The sequence below is a fragment of the Dendrobates tinctorius genome, unplaced genomic scaffold, assembly GCF_039654945.1.
Source record: "Dendrobates tinctorius isolate UK_male_01 unplaced genomic scaffold, ASM3965494v1 ptg000031l, whole genome shotgun sequence".
Taxonomy (NCBI): Eukaryota; Metazoa; Chordata; class Amphibia; order Anura; family Dendrobatidae; genus Dendrobates; species Dendrobates tinctorius.
The window spans coordinates 23970881-23994041 of record NW_027361699.1 but is presented as its reverse complement, the minus strand read 5'-3'; the positions used below and the strand labels follow the sequence as shown (position 1 = coordinate 23994041).

At 39.8% G+C, this 23161-nt stretch overlaps 1 protein-coding gene across 4 annotated transcripts in view; it reads right to left on the bottom strand.

The window, feature by feature from the left end:
* DOCK8 (dedicator of cytokinesis 8) overlaps nucleotides 1–23161 on the bottom strand; it is a 268625-nt gene that overhangs the window by 28455 nt on the left and 217009 nt on the right. For all 4 annotated transcript variants that reach the window (XR_012231574.1, XM_073572263.1, XM_073572264.1 and 1 more), the window contains 14 exons: nucleotides 20527–20696; nucleotides 18653–18789; nucleotides 16502–16684; nucleotides 15737–15866; nucleotides 13459–13546; nucleotides 13033–13129; nucleotides 11273–11407; nucleotides 6506–6658; nucleotides 6094–6252; nucleotides 5633–5733; nucleotides 3836–4028; nucleotides 3528–3671; nucleotides 2756–2887; nucleotides 1288–1422 (listed from right to left, as the gene is read on the bottom strand). Coding sequence is in view for 3 of the 4 variants with exons in the window: in XM_073572263.1 (XP_073428364.1) it covers nucleotides 1288–1422; nucleotides 2756–2887; nucleotides 3528–3671; nucleotides 3836–4028; nucleotides 5633–5733; nucleotides 6094–6252; nucleotides 6506–6658; nucleotides 11273–11407; nucleotides 13033–13129; nucleotides 13459–13546; nucleotides 15737–15866; nucleotides 16502–16684; nucleotides 18653–18789; nucleotides 20527–20696 (1957 nt within the window). In the remaining variant the exon portion in view is untranslated. The remainder of the gene's footprint in view (nucleotides 1–1287; nucleotides 1423–2755; nucleotides 2888–3527; nucleotides 3672–3835; nucleotides 4029–5632; nucleotides 5734–6093; nucleotides 6253–6505; nucleotides 6659–11272; nucleotides 11408–13032; nucleotides 13130–13458; nucleotides 13547–15736; nucleotides 15867–16501; nucleotides 16685–18652; nucleotides 18790–20526; nucleotides 20697–23161) is intronic.

Genomic DNA, 23161 nt, shown 5'->3' with positions numbered 1-23161 from the left:
CATAATAAAAACAGAAAGGGGAAGAAGACCCCCACGCCTTACTCGTTTCGAACCCCACAACAGGTTCTTCTTCAGGATAAAGTTTCCTGTGGATTTTATCAAGTCTTCAGTGCCAGATCTTCTTTCTCTTCTTACATTTGCTACACATGGTGGTCAGCCATTTGATCCATAGGCACGACCGGCTTACAGGACTATTTTTGGTGAGCACAAATCCATTTCCCTTTTCCCATTTTTTCATGGATGTTAGTGGCCTGCTGGAGGTCATTTTGTAGGGCTATAGCACTGCTCCTCCTGTTCTTCCTTGCACAAATGAGGAGCTAGCGGTCCGACTGTTGGGTTACTGGCCTGTCTCCTGACATCTGCTCCATGCTGTGGACACTGTGCTGACAGACACATCTACCCTTCTTGCCACAGATCGCATTGACGAGCTATCCTAGATGAGCGGCACTACCTGAGCACCTTCTGTGGGTTGTAGACACTGCCTCATGCTACTGTACAGTACCTCTAGGGGTTAGAGTAATGACAAAATACAAAAGTGACCAAAACAACAGCCAAAAAGAATCAGAACAGAGACATGGTCTGTGGTCACCTACTGCAGGACCAGTCCTTTATAGAGGTTGCCTTGGTTATTGCCTATCATTTCTACCTGTTGTCTGTCCCATTTGCACAACAGCAGGAGAAATTGATTCACAATAAGTGTTGCTTCATAACTGGACAGGTTGATTTCACAGAAGTGTGATTGACTTGGAGTTACATTGTGTTGTTTAAGTGTTCCCTATATATTTTTGAGCAGTGTGTGTGTATATATATATATATATATATTTATATATATATATATTATATATATTTCTGAACTATAAGGCTATGTGCACACGTTGCGGATTCTGCTGCGTTTCAGCAGCGGTTTTGGCCCTGCGGAAACGCAGCAGTTCCGCAGACATGGTACAGTACCATGTTAGCCTATGCAATTTCAAAACCGCCGTGCTCACGCTGCGTTTTTTTCCGCGCGGTTTTGCTGCGGTTTACAAACCGCAGCATGTCAATTGTTTGGGCGGATTCCGCAGCGGTTTCACACCTTCAACATAGTAGAGGTGTGAAACCGCAGGGCAAAACCGCAGGCTAATCCGCAGGAAAACCGCAGGTCACTTTACCTGCGGTTTTACCTGCGGATCCGTGCGGAAAAACCAGGAGGTGAATCCGCAGCGTGTGCACATAGCCTAATACATTTTTTGACATTTTTTTTTCTAAATCAGTGATATAGAAAAGTAAATTAAAAGTGCATTTTACCTCTAGTCGGTGGGAAATCTCAGGGAGTTTAGTGATGGCTGGTTCTTTGTAAATAAACTCCTTTTCATCCAGGTCACCAAACTTTGCTCCATAAAATCCTACACGGAAGTATGTACCAAACATTCTCTTTTGTCCCTGTTACATTCATATAACATATTAGTTTCTTTATTGACATCAAGCTTTCTATAGATATATTATAAAATTATACACGTTAAAGGTTATTCCTATCTTCATAGATGGATATTGTTGGATAGTTAAAACAAGGTCTTACACAATTTACTATTAAATACATTTTGCAGTGATTCTTAAAATATTAACCCTTTACAGCTCATTACCTGGGAGACCGACCACCGCTGCTGACTCTCTTCTTAGCACTGCATTGAGGCTGGCCGGGATTAGATTCTTAGGCTGGAGTCACATTAACCTGCGCAAAATATGCTCCGTATTTTACATGCATAATACGGATGACAGACCCCTAAATAGTGCTCCGTATGTCATCCGTAATCAAGGTGTGGTTGTGTATTTTGCGCATGTCAGCATCCATATGTAATCCGTATGGCATCCGTATGGCGAGATTTTCTCGCAGGCTTGCAAAATGGACATATAATGGAGCCCTATGACAGGGTTTCTAACAGAAATGAAAGAATAGATATAGACACATAGAATGCATATATATATATATATATATGTATTCTATGTGTATATATCTATTCTTTCGTTTCTTTATTAAACCTGTCAGTATGAGTTTACTGTATCGTGCACTGATTTGCCGGCTTTGCTAAAAGACAACTGGTGCGTATTTCTCGCAAGTCACACGTGTATTCCGTGTGTAATCCGTATTTTTTGCGCACCCATAGACTTGCATTGGCGTACTACGGGCGTAGTACGCTGACAATCGCAGCATGCTGCGAGTGGCATGGAGCGTAGGATACGGAGGAGAAATATACGGCTGGTGCGAGGGACCCCATAGAGAATCATTGGTCCGTGTGTAATGCGTGCTTTTAACGCCTCTCACTCTCCCGTATTCCTCGCCAGTGTGACCCCGGCCTAACACTGTTTGTGCACTCCAGCAATCCTGGGCAGCTTCTAGGCAATACTTACAAGTTGAAAAGAAAAGAACTTGCAAGCACTGCGCAAGAAAAGAAATGTGTTAATATCTCAAGAATGTCTACAAATTTTTTTAATAAAAAGTAAATTGAGAAAGTGCTTATTTTTATAAGCTCAGTCTGACAATATCCTTTTACCAAGATGGGAACAGCCTTTAAAAAAAATGAATGCCCAAACATCTGATCTGATGTTGCAAATTGCAAATTGGTGTTCACAGTTATCAACTGTGCAGGGAACTGAAACACAGTCTATTCAAGATACATTGCCATTGTTATACTATTAATAATAATAGTAATAATAATAAGAGCCTGCTTACAAGATTTGTTCAAACACATAAGAAAAAGAAATCAAGACCAGGCACCTTGGTTATTATGGAATCATATGCCTTCTTCAGTTTCTCATGAGTGGAAGAGAGTTTTCGGAAGTCTCGATGAGCTTCTAGAACAGGGATGACAATTTTGTAGACTTCATTCACAGTCTCAAAGAATCCTGCCTATAGAAAATGATGCATTTAGGGTCGAGTTTCTGAAGTAATACATTTTCTGTCAGTTGTAATCTTACGTAAGACTACCTGTTGTTTCAGAATGAGTTGTCATGTGTGTGTACAGAAGCAATAACACTATTTCTTGCAATTATAAGACTGGACTGTTCGACCAGTTTTCAAATGTTCCTTAGCGGAGTTAAACCACTATATAATGCTGGTACTGCTGCAGAAATCTTGGACATACTGTAAATAATTTTGCAATCTACATGTATTAAAACTTATGCCACATTGAAACTATAATAACATTTTTGATGTTTTATATGGCACTCCCTAGTACTAATCTGCAGCCCAATGGGCAAATTACGATTAATTTTTTTACCTCACTTGGAATTTTTGTTACCATTTTCCAATACATTAAATGGTAATTGAATGGTGACATTCAAAGCTACAATTTGTCCCGCATAAAACAAGCAAGTTATGACTCTCAAAAGAAGAAAAGGGGGAAAAAAACAAAAATGAAAAATTGCCTGGTCGTATTGCGGTTAAAACGGGTATCTATAAGATGTCCATAAAGGTATTTCCAGCTGTATGTACAGCATGAATGTAAAAGTAGGTTTACGCTATAGTTAATACACCTAAAAACACTTACTTGACTGAAGAGCTCTGCAGCTTGTTCCAAAAGGCCAACTAGCCCAGTCTCCGAGAAATACCTTCCAGAACATACTCCATCTTCATCTGGGGTCAAAATGTCATCAGATACTGCTGATTCTTCTATCACATTGGAAGAAATGTTCTAGAAAGTTAATTGGGAAAAAATTGTATGACTTTCCCATGGCAAAATATACACTGAAAAGGTTTGTGAGCATCTATTAAGTTAATATTGACATTATATTAAATTAGCCTTATCATTAATCAATCTGAGAAAAATGCACAAGTATACCATATAATTTCACTTACCTGAAAGCTGACACTCCCAACAGGCAAATAGCTACAATCTTCCAGCAAGCTCAAGTATTCTGCAACCAGAGCGGCGGCATGTACCAGACACATAGCCGCCTCGGTGTAACACTTCACCTTGACGTGTTTCTCTGCCATGTTCTGTAGCCAAGTCAGTCTCAGATCTGGAGAAGTCTGATATCCCTTTGCAATTCTGATCAAGATTACAAAAAGACAGCACCAATTAAGAATATGGTTTTTCTGTATCTAAAACCTGCCTAGAGTCATATTAAAATTAATTGCACTTTCAAAATTTTTGAATTTTGATCAGGTGTGTGTGTGTGGGGAGGTCTGGAACTGAGACGCAACAAAAGTTAATAGAAGGGGGCAAAAGCGCTCTATCCTCTAAGGCTACTTTCACACTTACGGCTTTGCAATCTGGCGGCCTGCGGCGGAAGATCAGAATACCGGATCCGGCAGAAAACGCTGACACCGGATTCTTGTTTTGTCCGAATACGGTCGCCGCATTGAGGGTTAACATTCAGGCCCGAGGAAAGTTGCCGGGCATGCGCAGTGGGAAAAAGCGGTCTGGCACAGGGAAAAAACGTTGCATGGAACGTTTTTTCAGGATGCCGGATAGGTGATTTTTGCCGCATCCAGTAAAAGCCGGATGCGACGCATGAGCATCCGGTGCAATGCGGCGCTAATAAAACCCTATGGGAAAAAAAACGGATCCGGTGGCAACCGGCGCCGGATCCGGTTTTTACATATTTCGCCACATCGTGCTGTATGCTAAAAAACTGAAATGTGAAAGTAGCCTAAGACTGGAGAATGGCTGAATAGAAAGCCATTAAGCCAGTGCTCCATTTTGAAAAGAAAAACAGTGCCTGGTTGAGCGATATTAACAAGTTATTTTAGCCATTGGTGAGAGTCTCATCACCGAGACGCTCACCGATCAGTTTTGTGAAAGAGCTCTTACTCTTTAAACACAGAGGAGTGGCACAAGATTAAAATTCAGACTGGGTTCTGGCATATGTTATTATCCTGAACGGAGTACCTGTAAAACTGAGGCTAATTTTCACCAAGGAGAGGGGGATCTCATGTCAGTACTTTGTACCTTTTCTCAGTACAAATAACATATAGAATAACATTTAAACCTATCATTTTTAGGAGTGGTCCTTTTCACCTCATTGCAGGCCTCATTTCATCATACAAAGACCACAGGGATATGACTTGTAGCAGACCTAGGACTAGACTTCAGATTATAGGAAAACTCCACTTGGGGTTAGCCAAGTGGTAAACATTTCTACATTTTTGAAAAACAAATCTACCAAAGTTTTCCCAAGTGTGGACCGCTTTTTTCATCCTTGTGGCTGAGCACTTGACAACCAATATGTCTCAAGGGTCTATCTGTTCCTTTATCCCAAATAAACCTTTTGGGCATCAAGTGGGGAGAAAGCTTGGCATTTTTAGCCTCTCAGATCCTCTGCCCGACTACTGTGTCCACTCTGCCTCGCCACAGAGCTCCTGCCAGATTACAACTCCATCTTGTCAACCCATTATGCAGCATTCCCTCCTCCCCTCACAAGTTCCTGCCGCTTTTTGCAGCTGTCACCTTCCCTAGAGCCCATACCACCTTGTACGGCTCCCCATCTCTGCCAATGTTTCACCCATCAGTGATAGGGAGCTGGATAGTTAATAGCAGAACAACTGCAAATTACTGATATTTGGAGGTCAATCTATTAAGACAGTTGTTTGATGCCTTCAGATCGATGCATTTATGGCACATAAGAAGACCTGAAAAGTAAAACGACATACCTGTACATCAGATCCATTAACATCTCTGGGTCCTTCTGGAAAGCTCTCATTTTGACCGTGTCTAATAAAATACTGTTCAGATTGTGTAAAAGCTCTTTCACCTTAAAATGAACACATGGGGATCAGTCCATTTGTGATATTTGGGTGGTCCATAAAGCGGATATTGTTGCGATGGTTTTATTGAATGATTTATATTTGCTGTATACATAGATATAGAGGTACAGATGATCTATAATTATAGAGGCATGTACCATTCTGTGACAAATAGAAGATAGATCAATGCTGGAAAACTCTTCTGTTTTATCAAGTAGTACATGATACTTGCTCATTGTCGTTTTAACATGTTACCCACCTTAGTACTTTACATGTGAACTATAAAACTCCAAGCTACATAAATGGCATGTATTAATGATATAGAATAGCATATATCACCTATAAGACCATGTGAGGGTATCAATTACCTGCATTGGAAACATTGTTGGCTGCATGTCTTCATCTTCCTCTGCATATGCAAGTATGCTCCTTAGTGATTTCCGCAAGTACTCTTCATTAAAATCTTGGGATTTTCCCACCAATGAAGCCAAAGACATAGTTACCTGCATTTTTACTCTTGCAAAATTCTGCATTAACAATAATAGTAAGAATGATATTTTCTTGCAGAAAAGGCACAACCATGAAAATATTAGATATTTTCTTGCTAAATTAAAATGGTAATAGTTGCACGTGTCATATATACTTATACAAGTGTATACAATAAGTACATGCATAAATATATATGGTATACATATAAACATACACGATATATATATGAAAGACTGACAATCTGATGTAAATCTGATGTAATCAGTGAGGATAAGGAAGGTGGGGACTTACACTGGTACTGCTGAAGCTGTATCTCATTATCAGGTACAGGGTAGCACAGGCTTGACTCCTTGTGCATTCTAGGGCACTACTACAATGATGTAAAACCTTCTGACACAGATCAGAACATTGCTCCACTTCTTCTTCAAACAAGATGTCTCCAAACTAAAGGGGTGGAAACAAATAATTTACACAAAGAGAGGTCATAATTTTTTATTAATAACTCAAATATTTTTGTGCAAGAGACAAATGAGTGCACCACTACAGCTTGACTAAAGGCCATTTCCATACAGCCTGAAACGATACAAATTGCATTATGGTGTACTGATATTCATGATATAACGGAGCACAGTCTTTTGTTTCAGGATATTGTGGTACATCTGTAGAATAGGGCCAATGTCAGTGGCAGCTGCTTTCCCAGTGACCACAAGAGCAAAGAGGCTTTGTCCACCAGCATTTCTACACTTAAGCATTACTTGCAGCCAGGTCCTGTGTAAAGAACTGCACCTCAGCCAGTACAAGTGAACAACACTAAGTTTCTGTGTTTGAGCAGTGCCTGATGCGAAGGGAAAAACTTCAGAAGGGGCCATGGCACAGGTCCTTAACCAATCAACAAGCAATGGCTCACCCTAGATACATGACATAATTTCTATTCTGAATTCAGCCACTATATTTACTTTTTCTGAGATAAAGTCAACTATGATGCAAATATTCTACAAATGTCATGCATATTTAGCACTACAAATGACCTAAAACAATTTTTCAGGATGAAAAACTCTAAGATAACTTAAACAACAAAAAATGCAGGTTTGTGAAAATATCACCACCAAGAGTATAATCCATAAAATAATACATTTTATTAATGATTAGTACCAATAAATAACATCAGAACTACAAAGTGCCAAATTACCAGGGACATGTTAGCTTCATATCAAAGCCACTACCAAATGACAAGATTCCATGATTGATATAGCAAAGAAAATTCCAAACAAGTTTTTTTGTGCAAATAGCAATAAGGAGACTATAGGGCCATAAGGTATAAGTACTAATCATAAGCCATTAACATGAGAGGACTAGAAAAATAAAGCAGAGTCCAAAATATAATATATAAAGTGCAAAGTATACTGCTTCACTGCCCCTCATAAAAGGCTAATAGACTGATAAAATTACTTACAAAAGTAACAAGCTGGAGAAACGCTGTCCCTGCCGCCCCAACACATGTTTCATCAAGACTTCCGAATCAGGAGTCCTTCCTTTGTAGTTCTGATGTTATTTATTGGTACTATACATTAATACAATTTATTATTTTGTGGATTATACTCTTGGTGGTGATAATTTCACAAACCTGCATTTTTTTGTTGTTTAAATGTCATGCATAGCCAATTTCTGGTGGACTGGTGGAATCTATTCTTGGATTGTCAACAGAGTGTAAACAGTAAAAGAGAAGAGTTCATTGGCTAGCACAAACAAGGAAAATGAAACAAAAAAGATAGTAAAGGCATTAAAATGTACCTACAGTTGTGACCAAAAGTATTGACACCCCTGCAATTTTGTCAGATAATACTTAGTTTCTTCCTGAAAATGGTTGCAAACACAAATTCTTTGGTATTATTATCTTCATTTAATTTGTCTTAAATGAAAAAAACACAAAAAGAATTGTCCTAAAGCCAAATTGAATATAATTCCACACCAAACATAAAAAAGAGGGTGGACAAAAGTATTGGCACTGTTCGAAAAATCATGTGATGCTTCTCTAATTTGTGTAATTAACAGCACCTGTAACTTACCTGTGGCACCTAACAGGTGTTGGCAATAACTAAATCACACTTGCAGCCAGTTGACATGGATTAAAGTTGACTCAACCTCTGTCCTGTGTCCTTGTGTGTACCACATTGAGCATGGAGAAAAGAAAGAAGACCATAGAACTGTCTGAGGACTTGAGAAACTAAATTGTGAGGAAGCATGAGCAATCTCAAGGCTACAAGTCCATGTCTAAAGACCTGAATGTTCCTGTGTCTACCGTGCGCAGTGTCATCAAGAAGTTTAAAGCCCATGGCACTGTGGCTAACCTCTCTAGATGTGGACGGAAAAGAAAAATTGACAAGAGATTTCAACGCAAAATTGTGCGGATGTTGGATAAAGAACCTCGACTAACATCCAAACAAGTTCAAGCTGCCCTGCTGTCCGAGGGTACAACAGTGTCAACCCGTACTATCCGTCGGCGTCTGAATGAAAAGGGACTGTATGGTAGGAGACCCAGGAAGACCCCACTTCTTACCCCGAGACATAAAAAAGCCAGGCTGGAGTTTGCCAAAACTTACCTGAAAAAGCCTAAAACGTTTTGGAAGAATGTTCTCTGGTCAGATGAGACAAAAGTAGAGCTTTTGGGCAAAGGAATCAACATAGAGTTTACAGGAGAAAAAAAGGCATTCAAAGAAAAAAACACGGTCCCTACAGTCAAACATGGCGGAGGTTCCCGGATGTTTTGGGGTTGCTTTGCTGCCTCTGGCACTGGACTGCTTGACTGTATGCATGGCATTATGAAGTCTGAAGACTACCAACAAATTTTTCTAGCATAATGTAGGGCCCAGTGTGAGAAAGCTGGGTCTCCCTCAGAGGTCATGGGTCTTCCAGCAGGACAATGACCCAAAGCACACTTCAAAAAGCACTAGAAAATGGTTTGAGAGAAAGCACTGGAGACTTCTAAGGTGGCCAGCAATGAGTCCAGAATCCCATAGAACACCTGTGGAGAGATCTAAAAATGGCAGTTTGGAGAAGGCACCCTTCTAATATCAGGGACCTGGAGCAGTTTGCCAAAGAAGAATGGTCTAAAATTCCAGCAGAGCATTGTAAGAAACTCATTGATGGTTGCTGGAAGCGGTTGGTCGCAGTTATTTTGGCTAGAGGTTGTGCAACCAAGTATTAGGCTGAGGGTGCCAATACTTTTGTCTGGCCCATTTTTGGAGTTTTGTGTGAAATGATCAATGTTTTGCTTTTTGCTTCATTCTCTTTTGTGTTTTTTCATTTAAGACAAATTAAATGAAGATAATAATACCAAAGAATGTGTTTTTGCAATCATTTTCAGGAAGAAACTGAGTATTATCTGACAAAATTGCAGGGGTGTCAATACTCTTGGCCACAACTGTAGAGATACAGTTATATGCATAGTTTGCAAGGTAAAAGTTAAATACGGTAAATACTGACTATACTAAAGGATGTGGCAGAAAGCGTAAACTATGACTGTCTGTCTCTAGATTCCTAAGGAGGCAGGTGGTCAAATATCCTCAAGTGACTGCAAAATTCCTTAAGAATGATTTGGTGGTAACAGGCGTTAGATTTCAATTTGAACAGTAAGGTGGGTACTCAACGCTAAACTCTAAGATGAGCACTTCTACCCAAAAAGCACAAGAAAATTTGGCTCCAATATGCATAAAACTATATATATATATATATATATATATATATATACACTACCAAAGTAACAAAGTAATGGGATTCTGTTTTGTGCAATGATGAAAAAGAAAAATGGAACTTTTTGGGCTATGGCGTTAAAGATATATTGGGAGGTGGAAAAATAAAGCATAATGCTGAAAAGTACACCCTGCCTACAGTGAAACATGGCGCTGGCTTGGTGACGTTCTCGGGCAGCTACGCTTCCTCTGGAGCTGGAAACCTACAGCAGATGAGGACAAGATAGATTCAATCAAGTATCAGGAGATCATGTCATGCTTTCGGTGAGGAAAGTTAAGCTTTGGCACCATTGAATCTTCCAAAAGGATGATGATCACAAGAACCTCGAAGTCAACAAGGTTGGATTTGAAGTTCTGGAAGATTCTGGAGTGGCCATAGCAGTCATCTGACTTGCACCCCATAGAAAATCTTTGGTGGGATTTGAAGAAGTAGCTACCATTTACTTTGGGGGTTCCAGCCAATTTGTTCGGTTTTTCTTGTCTTTTTTGTGAAAGGGACCAATTGCTGTAGGATTTGAAGAAGGTGGCGGTAGTATGCAAACTCAAGGTTATTACTGTACTGAAGGCTATTTCCCATGAGGACTGTGCAAAGTTATTCCTTAGGAATGCGGCCAAAAGCTAGTTCCAAAAATTTGCTCTATTTAGTACTAAACATGTTTGTAATGAAGGGGTTGAATAATTCTGAGACTAAAATAGTCAATAACAGTGGGATTTTTGTTCAGTTTGGAGAAATCACTTGTTATATTAGTTGTGTGAAGCCAATTACCGTAAATTGTTCTCGTTTCACTGGTTTATTGCAAACAGCAGAAAGTTTGTACATTTTTTTAATAAACCTAAATGGCAATGGGGGTTGAATATTCTTGATAGCAACTCTACTTAATAATATTTTTGGGTGTAATAGTTTATTACCAAAGAATTGAGACGGATAATAAGTTGGTATACATGCAATTTAATAGAACGTTCACAATGTGGCCATTTCACAGACAAAAAAACCCAAGCTAAGGTTTTAATATTGGAGACAGGATAGGACCGTCCCGACTGGGTACACCTTGTCGTGGTGGGATGGCTTTTACGCTTTTTTTTAATCAAAATAGTGTTTACTAAGTACCCTATGTTATTTACATGTACTGTATTAATACTATTTACTTATTTACTTACTGTAGGGTATATGTTAAATTTTGCTGTTTTCTTAGATTAGTAAGTAATAGTCCATAGTAATTCCCAATATAGCGACAGTGCAATACTAGGAATGTAGAAATCATTTTAATAACAGTAATACTATTAATTTGTTTTAAGAGAAATATAATACCTTGATAATTAGCAGACGGATGGAGGAGAAGCAGTGAAACAAATAAGTGTTGCTCTGATTAGTGCTAAGAGAGTGCACGAGTACTTTAAGAATTCCTCCTAAAAGGTTGTCTTTGCAGTCCACTGATAAATTGACCTAATGCACACAAAAAGCAAAATTAGTATAGAAGTTTAAAGGTGTTTTAAACCTTGACATATCATAACTCATAATTTTATCATGGGTAAATACCGCCTAAAGTGAAAAAATAAACGCAATTAGGTTAAATAAGTACTTTAAAACAAGTTAACTGACAGAGCATAAATAATACTGAGTGTTGTGTATTATTATCACAGAATGAATAAACCACATTACAGTATTATGAGAAACAATCAATGCTATAACCAGAAGAGTGACGACACAAAACAGGGTGCGAAAGGGAAAGTGAGAAGAGTAGGATAAAAACCATCTAACTATGAAAAAAGTGCCCAAAGGGGTTATTTGGCAAGTTAACATAGGGTTAACATGGATGCACTGACTCAGAATGAACATCATCAAGGTTTCAATAATTCATTTTGTAAATGTAGCTTCCCAAACATATAACTAACAACAGCAACATAAGACTGCAAGAAAACAATGCTCAGTGGAAACCCTGTCATTGTTCTATTGTTTCCATATGGGAAAAGACTTTGCACATGCTGCAATAATTAATAATTAAAACAGCCTTTACTGTTGTGTTTTCTTCTAGTATTACATTTTTTAGGCTCTGTTCACATGTCCAGTAGTTATTTTTTAATAATTCACACTTTAGGAGAAAGAAGCGCCAAATAGGGTCTTATCCGACGGATACACTAAGAATAGCAGTCAGATTGCACTCACCTGATGTATTAGATAAAAGAACATAAGGTCATCCAACAGCTGCCGCAGGTCCACAGGTCAAACTAGTGACCATAATCGTAGTTAAATTACTGGATATTTTGTGGATAATTTTCTGCGCTGCTGACAATGACTTCATCTGAAGTCTGGTGGCGCCCAACATGAGCGAAGGTCGTTGGGGAGCGCTGGATAAAGATGGCAGATGCCTTGCATCAGCGTAGCCGGGTGAGTGCACGTCGGGTGCTACCGGACTTCCTATGAAGTCATTGTCAGCACCACAGAAAATTATCTACGAAATATCCAGTAATTTAACTACAGTAGTTATTTTTGTTTTGGCATCCATTTTGGGTTCATAAAAAGGAAATAAAATGTATCACTAAAGGACACACTCATTTGAATGGGAAGGAAGTGTCATAAAATGTATTTTTTTTTGCCTCCTTTCCAGCTACTATCCTTTTTTAGCTGGATCAAAAACGTAGTTTGCATAACTTTTTCTTATTCGGACCAAAAAATTGATAGCGACTGGATCAATTTTTTTTCTAACATTGAAGTTTATTGGAAATGGATCATAATGGATGGCTTCATTGGTTTATAACGGATCCAGTTTTTAATACTCGATCTGCTACAGATGACTACTGGAAATATGAATAGAGGGTTATTGTACATTATAATAGTGTTACATTTTCATTTAATTTAATTACATCATCCAAATATTAGGCCCCAATGTAGGCTGTGTTCACACTGGCTTACAATCCGAACAGAGCCATGACCGCTGGTGGGTCCATCTTCAAACTGATACTAACAAATCCCGACAGAATTATAAGACAGCAATCATAGTTCTACATGCTTTATTATTCTTCTTGCCATCAAACTACTGATACCCCTGACAAAAAATCTAACTATCCTACCTGTATAATAGTTTCCAGCACATCCAAAATGGTCAAGTTGGCTTCGGTAGCCAGGTTTCCACACATAATGGCTTCCTGATCCATTTCCGCCTTGCTCCTGTTATAAAAGTCCATTAAATTTGTGAATATAAACCAATAAAGTTCCTTTACAGTACAGAATTTGGGGTTAAAACAAAAGGTAATCTTAGGTAAGTATACCAAGAAAACATATTGCTGCTTCTTTCAAAGAATGCTGACCCACAGGAGACTTGTAAGGTGCCAATTAAAGACCAGCTAAATGTGACATTAGGCCCCATTCATTTCACTTGTGTTTAACAATTTTGTCTGTACGCAAAGCTTTGCACAGTACATGATATTACATAGACAATATTTTACAGTTCCCCCCCGCACAGGTAACACTATCATGAAAAGAGTAAAGGTGCTCACATATTTAGTCGCTCGTTAGCTTGGCGCCATTGAGTCTGCTCCTTCCTCCACCTCAGGTTTTCATTAAGTCCAGAAAATCTGTCATTTCCTGCCACATAAGGAAACAATGTCACCTGTAATTTCCATGTACTAATGACAGCCCATGCTCAGGATATATGACTCTAGGACGTGAATTGTTGAAAGACACATGGCAATTATGAAGTCAGAACGAAAATGAAACCTTATGAAGGCTACAAAAGACATAATGAGAACCTGACCAAGCAAAAACTAACCTGCAATACAACATAGATTACAACACGTAGCTAAATAAAAGGTAGACTACTTGCTTTTTAGAAAGTCTCGGAAAGTCTCATGGGTTTGAATAGACATAGGCTCACATGAAGTCAAAAACTGCACCAGATATCAAAACATGGGTCTGATATTGCAGAAGGTGCTACAAAAATAAAAATATCTGTGATTTCCTTTAAGATAAAAGACAGATGTCAGTATATACTGTGACAAAGTCACTGGCAAAGTACTGGGGGGGGAGATATGCATCACTGAGGTTATTAGCTTCAATGATATGAACGTAGAAAAATGCTCCAGGACACTAAATACTGAGAGGGGTTAATTGTCCATATTTAGGGTTAGTGAAACTAAAAAGTGGGTGGGAGGCTGTTCCCCATATCTCCACACCAGGGTGGAGTCCAGAGGATCTACACATCCTTCTGACTCATTCAGTGTTGGGTGTACCTGGAGATGGGAGCACCGGAGCTGTGCTTGAGGATGAGGAAAATTGAACATTTTTTTATTATTTGTTTCTTGAGCGTGCGGATCCCCCAGCAACCCGGACTGTGCCATTTGTTTTTGTTTTCCCGTTAGGCCGTCTTTATGTTGCTCACACTGCCCTGTCTTATGCTGTACCTCAAGAAACTAGAGGAAAAGATAGTGATCCTGTGTCTACCTCTATGAGCAGCCGAGTGAGCCAATTTACCAAAATACTTAAAATACTCTCAAATTTCTTGAATGCAGCAGCCAGGCTCATATTCATGTTATGCCATCACAACTATGTATCAACTCTGTGCTAGTCATTGCCCTGGTTGCCCATCAACTAACAGGAAAAACATCACTCTGGCCCACAAGACTCTCCAGTGTTTCACAGCTCTACATCTCCTTCCTAATCTGTCTACCAACCTACCTCTGCTCTCTGTTCTGCTAACACTAGAAAAAGTCTCCACTACCGCAAAAATGTCAGGCTTTTGTCATGTAAAACAAAATCATACCAAGAAGAATCATTTCAGAACTTTTTCCTCCTTTAAAGTAACCCATTATCTGTACAAGTTGATTGGGAAAAAAATAGCAAAACTACAAAATTTTGGTTGTATAAGTGTGAACACCCTAATAATTCAGGACTTGATTGTAATCAGAATTAGCCAATCACATTTAAAGTCATGCTAAATTGTCCGATAGAAAGAAAGTGCAAGGCACAATCATATAAAAATAATTTTTATTTCAACATGATTAAAAAAGGGGGATATTAAGATAGTGTAAGACACTAGACTCTCATAGTTGATGAGACATAATTGACAGCATAATGTAAGTTACAAACACCATAAATACATTGACAGGATAAATCATACCATATGCATGCTAGCTGCTACACAGTTAGCGGCATTTAACAGGTTAACAACTGCTGGCAGAGCTCCGCTCCACCTGCAGCTGTTCTAGGCACATGATGGCTGATTAACTCAGCCATCACCTGCTGGTAAAGATGCAGGCTCTGCATACAAGCCCGCATCAAAATTAGGGTTATGATATATGACATAAATGTACATCATATGTTGTGAAGAGGTTAACTGGGGTGTGTAGACTATTTAAATCCACTACATAACTATGTATCCTCCATAAACAGATCCTCTTACTCCCAGCTCCAAGTCTTTTTTGCACTACCCCAAACAACCCAGTTTATTACCAACATTGATAGTTTTAAGAACTGCTTTCTGTTCTCCTTTAATACATTTTCCTCAGAATCTCCTCTTTACATCTGGACATACACAGGTACTGTCTTGTGACCGGTTCATGCAGCTTTAATGCCTTATTATGATAGCCGGACCCCTAAAAATACAAGAACCTTTCACCTCTGTTGTCTCTATTTCCTCATAGATTTAAGCAGGGCCCTCACTTCTCGTCTGAATGGTGTTTGTTACTATGTTATTTCTGATATTGTTTGTACTTGTACCCCCTGAATTGTAAAGTGCTGCAAAATATGTTGGCACTATAACAAAACTATTATTATTACCAGTTTTCCAGCGCCTCATCATTTCTCCTCTGGCTCCTTCTCCACGTAACAAAGCTTCTTCCAAACGGGCCTTAACATCTCTGGACTTCTGAAGAACCAAAGTGCTTACTTTGTCAGGTGACTGTTTACCCTGAGGGAATAATATAACCAAAATTGTCACTACTGTCATAAACTATTGTACATCCAGTTACAGGAGGCGCCATACCCATGTGTTCCTATAGGAGACCTAGATCCATGCATTCCCTTACGTAATTTCAGTAAAAGACAAGGATGTCATAGACTTATTTCATTATGAAGGATGTTGGACCTTGTAGGAATACTGAATCATAACTCATTGAGCAAGATGATATCAGGTGAAATAATGACTGGTGTCACTCCAGTGCAGATTTGTATCATTGTATGATATGGTGAATGTCTGACTGGTGGTACCCAAATAGATGCAGAGAATAGGTCCATTGTTTAAACGAAGAGATGGGAACGCATGCAAACCTCTGTTATATTTATTGTATATGGAGCTGATGGAGATTACAGAACGCTAGACTTGGTTATCTCCGCCAGTCCTGAAGACAGAGAATGGAGGGATGAAGCACGTTCATGACCATCTTTCCAACCAGACACTTTCTAAAACTTTCATAACATTATTCTAACAATCATACAAGGAATATTCATGAACTGCTACAGACTTATTGTCCTGAAATTTAGGTAAAATAAGTCTGTACTTTTTTGCTTAATTCTGTAAAATAAAAATGGAATCCAAATCTGTACCTTGTATTCGAAGCAGGAGACACACATATAGAGAAGATCAAGTATTCGGTTTAGCTGCAGAGTGGGTAGGTAGGCCAGCCACTTATGGATGACACTCTGCTCTGCGTTTTTCATGATCCATAGGAAGCAGGTAAGAAGATTGCGGGTAGATTCCGGACTCAGAGCGGTGTACATTTTTAGAGGCTGGACATAGGAAGAAATGGGTTATGATCTTGAATGTCTGTAACTGAACTATATCTTTTTACTGATCGGTGGACTAAGTCCTGTCCAAACACAGGTGACTTGCTGGTTTCTTTTTAAGGTCCTTTATCATGGACAGATAAAGGACCTTAAAAGCACCAAAGGACAATATAGCAAATCATTCGCTGCTTCCTATGAGCAATCAGTCATGCAAAGATTGTTTGTTGTACAAAACCCATTACATTATTCTCACCATCACATGTCCTGTTTACTGGGGACGATATACTCCTGACAAAACAAGTTTTGTATCTGCATGAAAGATGTGTTTCATCACTTGTCGTCTGATCTCTAGGCCCCATGTAAAATGCCCTTTGCTATAGTTGACCTGGTTTGCATGTGCATGACAGACATCTTGGCACATAAAGATACCCATACACATTAGTTAAAGTTGGCTGAACACGCTGATTTTTAGCAAGATTTGCAGATATTCTATGCTCACGTTGTGTCTCAGCTCTGGGGTTAGTGTGCATAAATCAGAAGTAAGTAACGATATGTCCATACAGATTTTACAGAAACATCTTCTGCAAAGCGCATGTTTTTTTCGGCATAAAATGTTCCTGAAATTCTAGTCGATTACACTTTTTAACACAGGTGAATAGTTACTGGTATACTGGCCAAATAGGCATTCTCTTGCCACACTATCTAGCCGGCAGGACTCTATGGGCAAACAAGGTGTATATATTGGTGGCACATCCTCATGCATAGATCAAAAAGTGGAGTCCAAATATTATAGAAACAGAACCTAACTTGTATGGTGGCAGCCCCAACAGCCTCCACGAAAGCATAAATTAGGGAAAAGAAGTATTTGGAATTTTGAGTTTCAACATACCCAATTATTTGGACAAGCCATATATAAGCAGTGCATTAATAATACTAATAATATGCATTATTAATTACCTAATCACCTACAGCTTTTTATTGTGTACTGCCACCTCACACCACATGTAATCTTTTAGGTTCCACAATTGTACAGAAAATTGCCCATACTGGAATTTAAAAGGTTTATCTAGGAATATGTTTTTTACTAAGGGTCTAAAAAGTAACAGGCAGGTGGTTGCTAACAACAGTACCTACCGGCGATTCATCTGCTCCACGTTAACAGAGCAGCTCTTCCTTTTCCGGGCTGCTCTGTTGACAGGCGTGACTGTCGGCATCATGCTGATTAACAGCCTTCTCCCAGCAGTAAAGGCCCCTTTACATTTAGCGATGCACCAGCGATCCTGACAACGATACGACCCGGTCAGGATCGCTGGTGCATCGCTAAATGGTCGTTAGTAAGCTGCCAAACAGGCAGATCTCACAGCGATGTAGCGACGCAGCAGCGGTTGTTACTTACCTTTCAGACGTGGCGATCCTGACGTCCTCTCGCCCGCGTCCACGCGTCGCTCGTCGGCGCCAGCAGGAAGCCCAGCAGGAAGCGCCCAATGAGAAATGGAGATGAACGATCTCGCGTGATCAGCGACAGACAGCGGGGGAGCCGGTCGGAGGTAAGTATCACACATAGCGATATCGCTGCTGCGTCACAAAATCGGTGACGCTTTAGCGATATCGCTACCGATATCGCTATGTGTAAAGGCCCCTTAAGGAAGAGGGGAGCCGGCTATTAATGAACATGATGTCGGCATTCACGCCCCGCCAACAGAGCAGAGCAGAAAAGAAGCTGCTGCTCTGTCGACATGACATTAGTGAAAGCCACTGAATTGATGGCAAGGCGGTCTGTGTCCAATCTGTGCAGGCGGAGATTGGCGCCAGGCACAACAGGCAGGTAGGTAGCAACTGCATGCCTGTTAGCTCTCAGGCCCCTTGTATAAAAAATAAATAAATAACTAGACCCAGATAACCCCTATAATAACTGGTAAACATTTAGATAATGGAACAAAGTGATAATTTTTTAATTACTGATCAACTTACGACTGAAGATAAAGTCATTGGAGAGGGCTTAAGACCAAATTGGTTGCCGGCAACTGCCATGGCAACATTTGGGTTAATCACACTTGGCGTTTCTGGTTCTTCTGTACTGCGTGTTTTTCCAGTCTTTGAGTCTAAAACTTAACAATAAATATTTTACAATTAATCTAGATGACAATAGGATCGAATATAACATCATTATGCTATGTGAAGCCAGTTGTGGAGAAAACGTGCAGAAACACATAAATACGGTATTTGAGTAGTGTCTACTTTCACATCATTTAGTTTATTATCTAAAACATATTTATTGTGGAAAGATCGCAATAATCCCTGATGATGACTAAGAGGATGCTACGGATTACTTCTTAAGCTCAGTATTTAGTGCCAGGGATATCTTAATCCAATATCAATCCCTACATAAAGTTTACTACACTCCTGGCAGATTAAAATCTTTGGGCATTTCTAACAGCAATCCATGCTTTACATGTCAAACTGAAGAAGGTAGTTTCCCTCATGCCTTAAGGTTCTGTAGCAGAGTTTTGCTATTTTGGTCTTCAGTTTTTGTGGTTTTTGAACAATATTGATGAGCGAACGTGCTGGGATAAGGTGTTATGCTTGGGAGCTAAACGAGTGACTTCGGCGTGCTCAAATAATATGTTTTAGTCCCCGTGGATTCATGTCTTGCGGCTGTTCAACCAACCCCAACACATGCAGGGATTGTCTGTTTGTTAGGCAAACCCTACATGTGTTGCGGCTGTCAAACAGCTGCGAGACATGCAGGCACGGGGGCTGAAACATAGTTTTCGAACATGCCGCAGACACTCGTTAGCACCCGAGCATGCTCAGATAACACCTCATCCCAGCACGTGCGCTCATCCTTATTAAACACAAATGTTGACTATCCAAGGGTCTTATTCCAATAGGAGAAGCTATTGGGTTTGGTTGACATCCTAATATTTTGCACTTTTTGGGACTGCAAAATTATCATCATGGCCGGTGCTCCAATTAATAAACTCAGATACCCCCCACTACAAAATTCTGTATTTGAACCGCAAATTATTGTTCAGAATGGGTGTCCAACATTGCTATGTCAAGGGGCACAGTGATATAAAATATTTAACTTATTTAAAAAAAAAAAAAAGTTGCAGTTAGAGAAGAAGTAGAAGGGAAGGTTACATGTACATTATTGTGAAGACTATAAGATATATTTATGCTTTAATGTATACTTGGAAAATGCAGTTTTATTACATAAATTTGCACAAACTACTCAGGGATTCTGAGTTCTGATATAAAGGGAATCTGTCACCCCTTTTTGAGATATCATATAATGATATCATTCAATTGTGTGTCACATAAGGATTCTCTTAGTACTTTTGCTTCCCCCTGACCCCGCACCTTTCATGCATAAACACCTTTTTTATATATCGGTTCAGATGTAAGTAAACTGTTGCGGTCCGGTCCGCTGGGCGGGGCTTATTCACCTGCTCCCCCACTCCCTGTCTTGCTCTACGCATTTCTTCTTGTGTAGAGCAAGACAGGGAGGGGGGGGGAGCGGGTGAATAAGCCCCGCCCAGCGAACCGGACAGCGGCAGTTTACATACATCTGAACCGATATAAAAAAGGTATTTATGCATGAAAGATGCGGGGTCAGGGGGAAGCAAAAGTACTAAGAGAATCCTTATGTGACACACAATTGAATGATATCATTATATGATATCTCAAAAAAGGGGTGACAGATTCCCTTTAACATAAATCTTTATTAGATATATATATATCGTTGCTGTATAACCATCTATATTTTTCCTTTTTGTTATTAGCCTTAAAATCATGAACATAAAATAAAATAAAACCTTTAAAAAATAAACATATTTATTTACCTGAAAAATCATGTAGCTGAGGAATGGCATCTAAAATAGTGCTGACCAAAGGCAAATACAGAACAGCAATTTTGCTCTTTATTTCAATTTTCTGACAGCGAGGGTCCAGATCATGTGAACTCAGAAGACTGTGTACAGCATTGATGGCCTTCTTTTGCACTTTACTTATTCTGGGAATGTAAAATATAAATAAATTATGATTTCTGATGTGCTCTACAGTCCTGATATTTTATTAGCATTACACCTCCAATTCTTTTGTATTTCATGTAAATTACTATACAAAAGTTTTTGGCTGGTGTGGAAAAAATGCTGTAAAGATAGAATGCTTTCAAAATTAGAAGTGTTAATAGTATATTTTCATCAAATATTAAAATTTGAATGCTATAAAGGCACCAATTCTTCAAGTGAAACTTGCGCACAGTTTTTGAAGGAAATCAGCAAACATCATAGTTCCAAACATCTTGTAGAAGTAACCACTGATCTTCTATGCCTGTAGCTTTGTGCAAATCCTTCTAGCTCTTTATGGAATCCCAGACAAATTCAATAATGTTGAAATCGGGGCTCTGTGGGGACCATATCATAACTTCCAGTACTCAATGCTCTTCTTTAGACTGAAAACAATTTTTAATGAGATTGGCTGTATGTGTGGAGTCATTGTCCTACTGCAGAATAAATTTGGACCCAGTCAGATGCCATTCTGATGGTACTACATGATGGATAAGTATCTGCTTATATTTCTCAGCATTGAGGATGCCAGAGAATGGGGACCAAAGATACAGTGGTTGGCCAAGGAAACATAGTGCAGCAAATATAAGACACATCATCCTTACTTTCCTTCAGAATAGGAAGATGTCCAGCAGTGCTATCAGCTCAGAATTGGTAACAACCAGTGGGAACCATTTATACCCATCTAATGTTCATAAAACTATAACCAGAAGCCATACCTTGAATATGGAAACAAAATCAAGCGACTAAACTATGCAAGAAAACATAGGAACTGGGGTGCAGAAAAATGACAGCATGTGTTCTGGATTGATGAGTCAAAATATGAAATATGTGGATGTAACAGTAGGCAGTTTGTTTCTGAAGGCTCTGAAAGTGGTACACTAGTAAGTGTTAGGAACGGCGGAACACACTAAATAAAAATAATAATAAAGTGTGTTCGCCGCTCGGGGTCCACCGTGCAGTAGGAGCAACAACTGCTGCTGAGTAATGGCAGACTCGCTATATGGCGGTATACTGCGCTCGGGTTAAACGTCACCCGAGGCGCGCAGAGCGGACTCTGTTGAACTCACAGAGGCGCTTTAGTAGAAATAAGGCATAAACGCCGAGCCTGTTAGCTTCACAGGTCTCAGGTGGCGAGCACACACGGTATATGGTCACAGGACACGGCCCAAGGCAGAGGTTGGTGTCCGTCTTGATCTACCGTGCGTGCGGCATCGCTATCGCGGACGCCGGTAAGTGCTGCTAACTGCAGCGCGGCGGTAACTACTGCCACTGTACGACAGTGCCGCATCACACTATCGGACGCTAATGTAGCGGTGCGGTATGCACTGTGGCGTATGGCTTGCCACTGACTGGCGCTGACTATAACTCTAATTCCCTATCCACATGCGTAATATCAGAGGGAAGGGGTTTCATAATGAGTCAGTCACCAGAATCATACATCCGTCACCATTCACACATAGCAAGTATAGTGTATATTAGCGCATGGCGGAACGGCCATGCGCGTTTTTATAGCAGCCGGGACCTTCCAGAAGCTTCCAGATCTCCGAGATGGACCAATAAGATCTGGATCAGGACCTGAGCACATGACTCCCGATCTCCAATGGGAAACCGTCTCATGAGCATGCTCAGTAGGAGGACAGAGGGACTTAGCCCCTGGAAAGATTTGCTGCAAGGCAATCTCCTCTGTGGTCGATAAAGAGCAAGAGACTGCAGAATGTAAGGGTCTGGATTCCAGCAGAGCAGACTCAGGAACCTGACTCCTAACAGTAAGTCTCTGCAGGCAACATTGGTGGAGGTTTCTTTGGGGCTGAATTCTAGCAAACAGAATTGAGGTTTTGGTCAAAATTATTGGTGTCCTCAAAGCTGAGAAATACAGGCAGATACTTATCCATTGTGCATCTGCAACAAGACAGCGAGTCCAAACATATAGCCAACAATATAAAGAACTATTTTCAGTGTAAAGAATAACAGGGATTCCTGGAAGTGATGATATGGCCCACACAAAGCCCAGATCTCAACATCATTGAGTCTGTGTGGGATTACATGAAGAGAAGGAAGGATTTGCGCAAGCCTACATCCACAGAAGATCTGTGGTGAGTACTTCACAATGTTTGGAACAATCTTCCTGCTGAGCTCCTTCACAAACGGTTTGTACGTGTACCTACAAGAAGCTGATGCTGTTTTGAAGGCAAAGGCTGGTCACAGCAAATATTAATTTGGATTTGTCTTTTGTTCATCCATTTGGCATTTGGCTAATTGTTAAAAAAAACTATAAACACTTAAAGCCTCCTTATTTTTCAGCAGGTTTTGAAAAAATTCTGCAGACTTTTGCACAGTACTGTTTTTTACGGCAACACATATCAATTATAATGTAGTTTATGGGGCTGTTCACATGTCCATGTTTTTT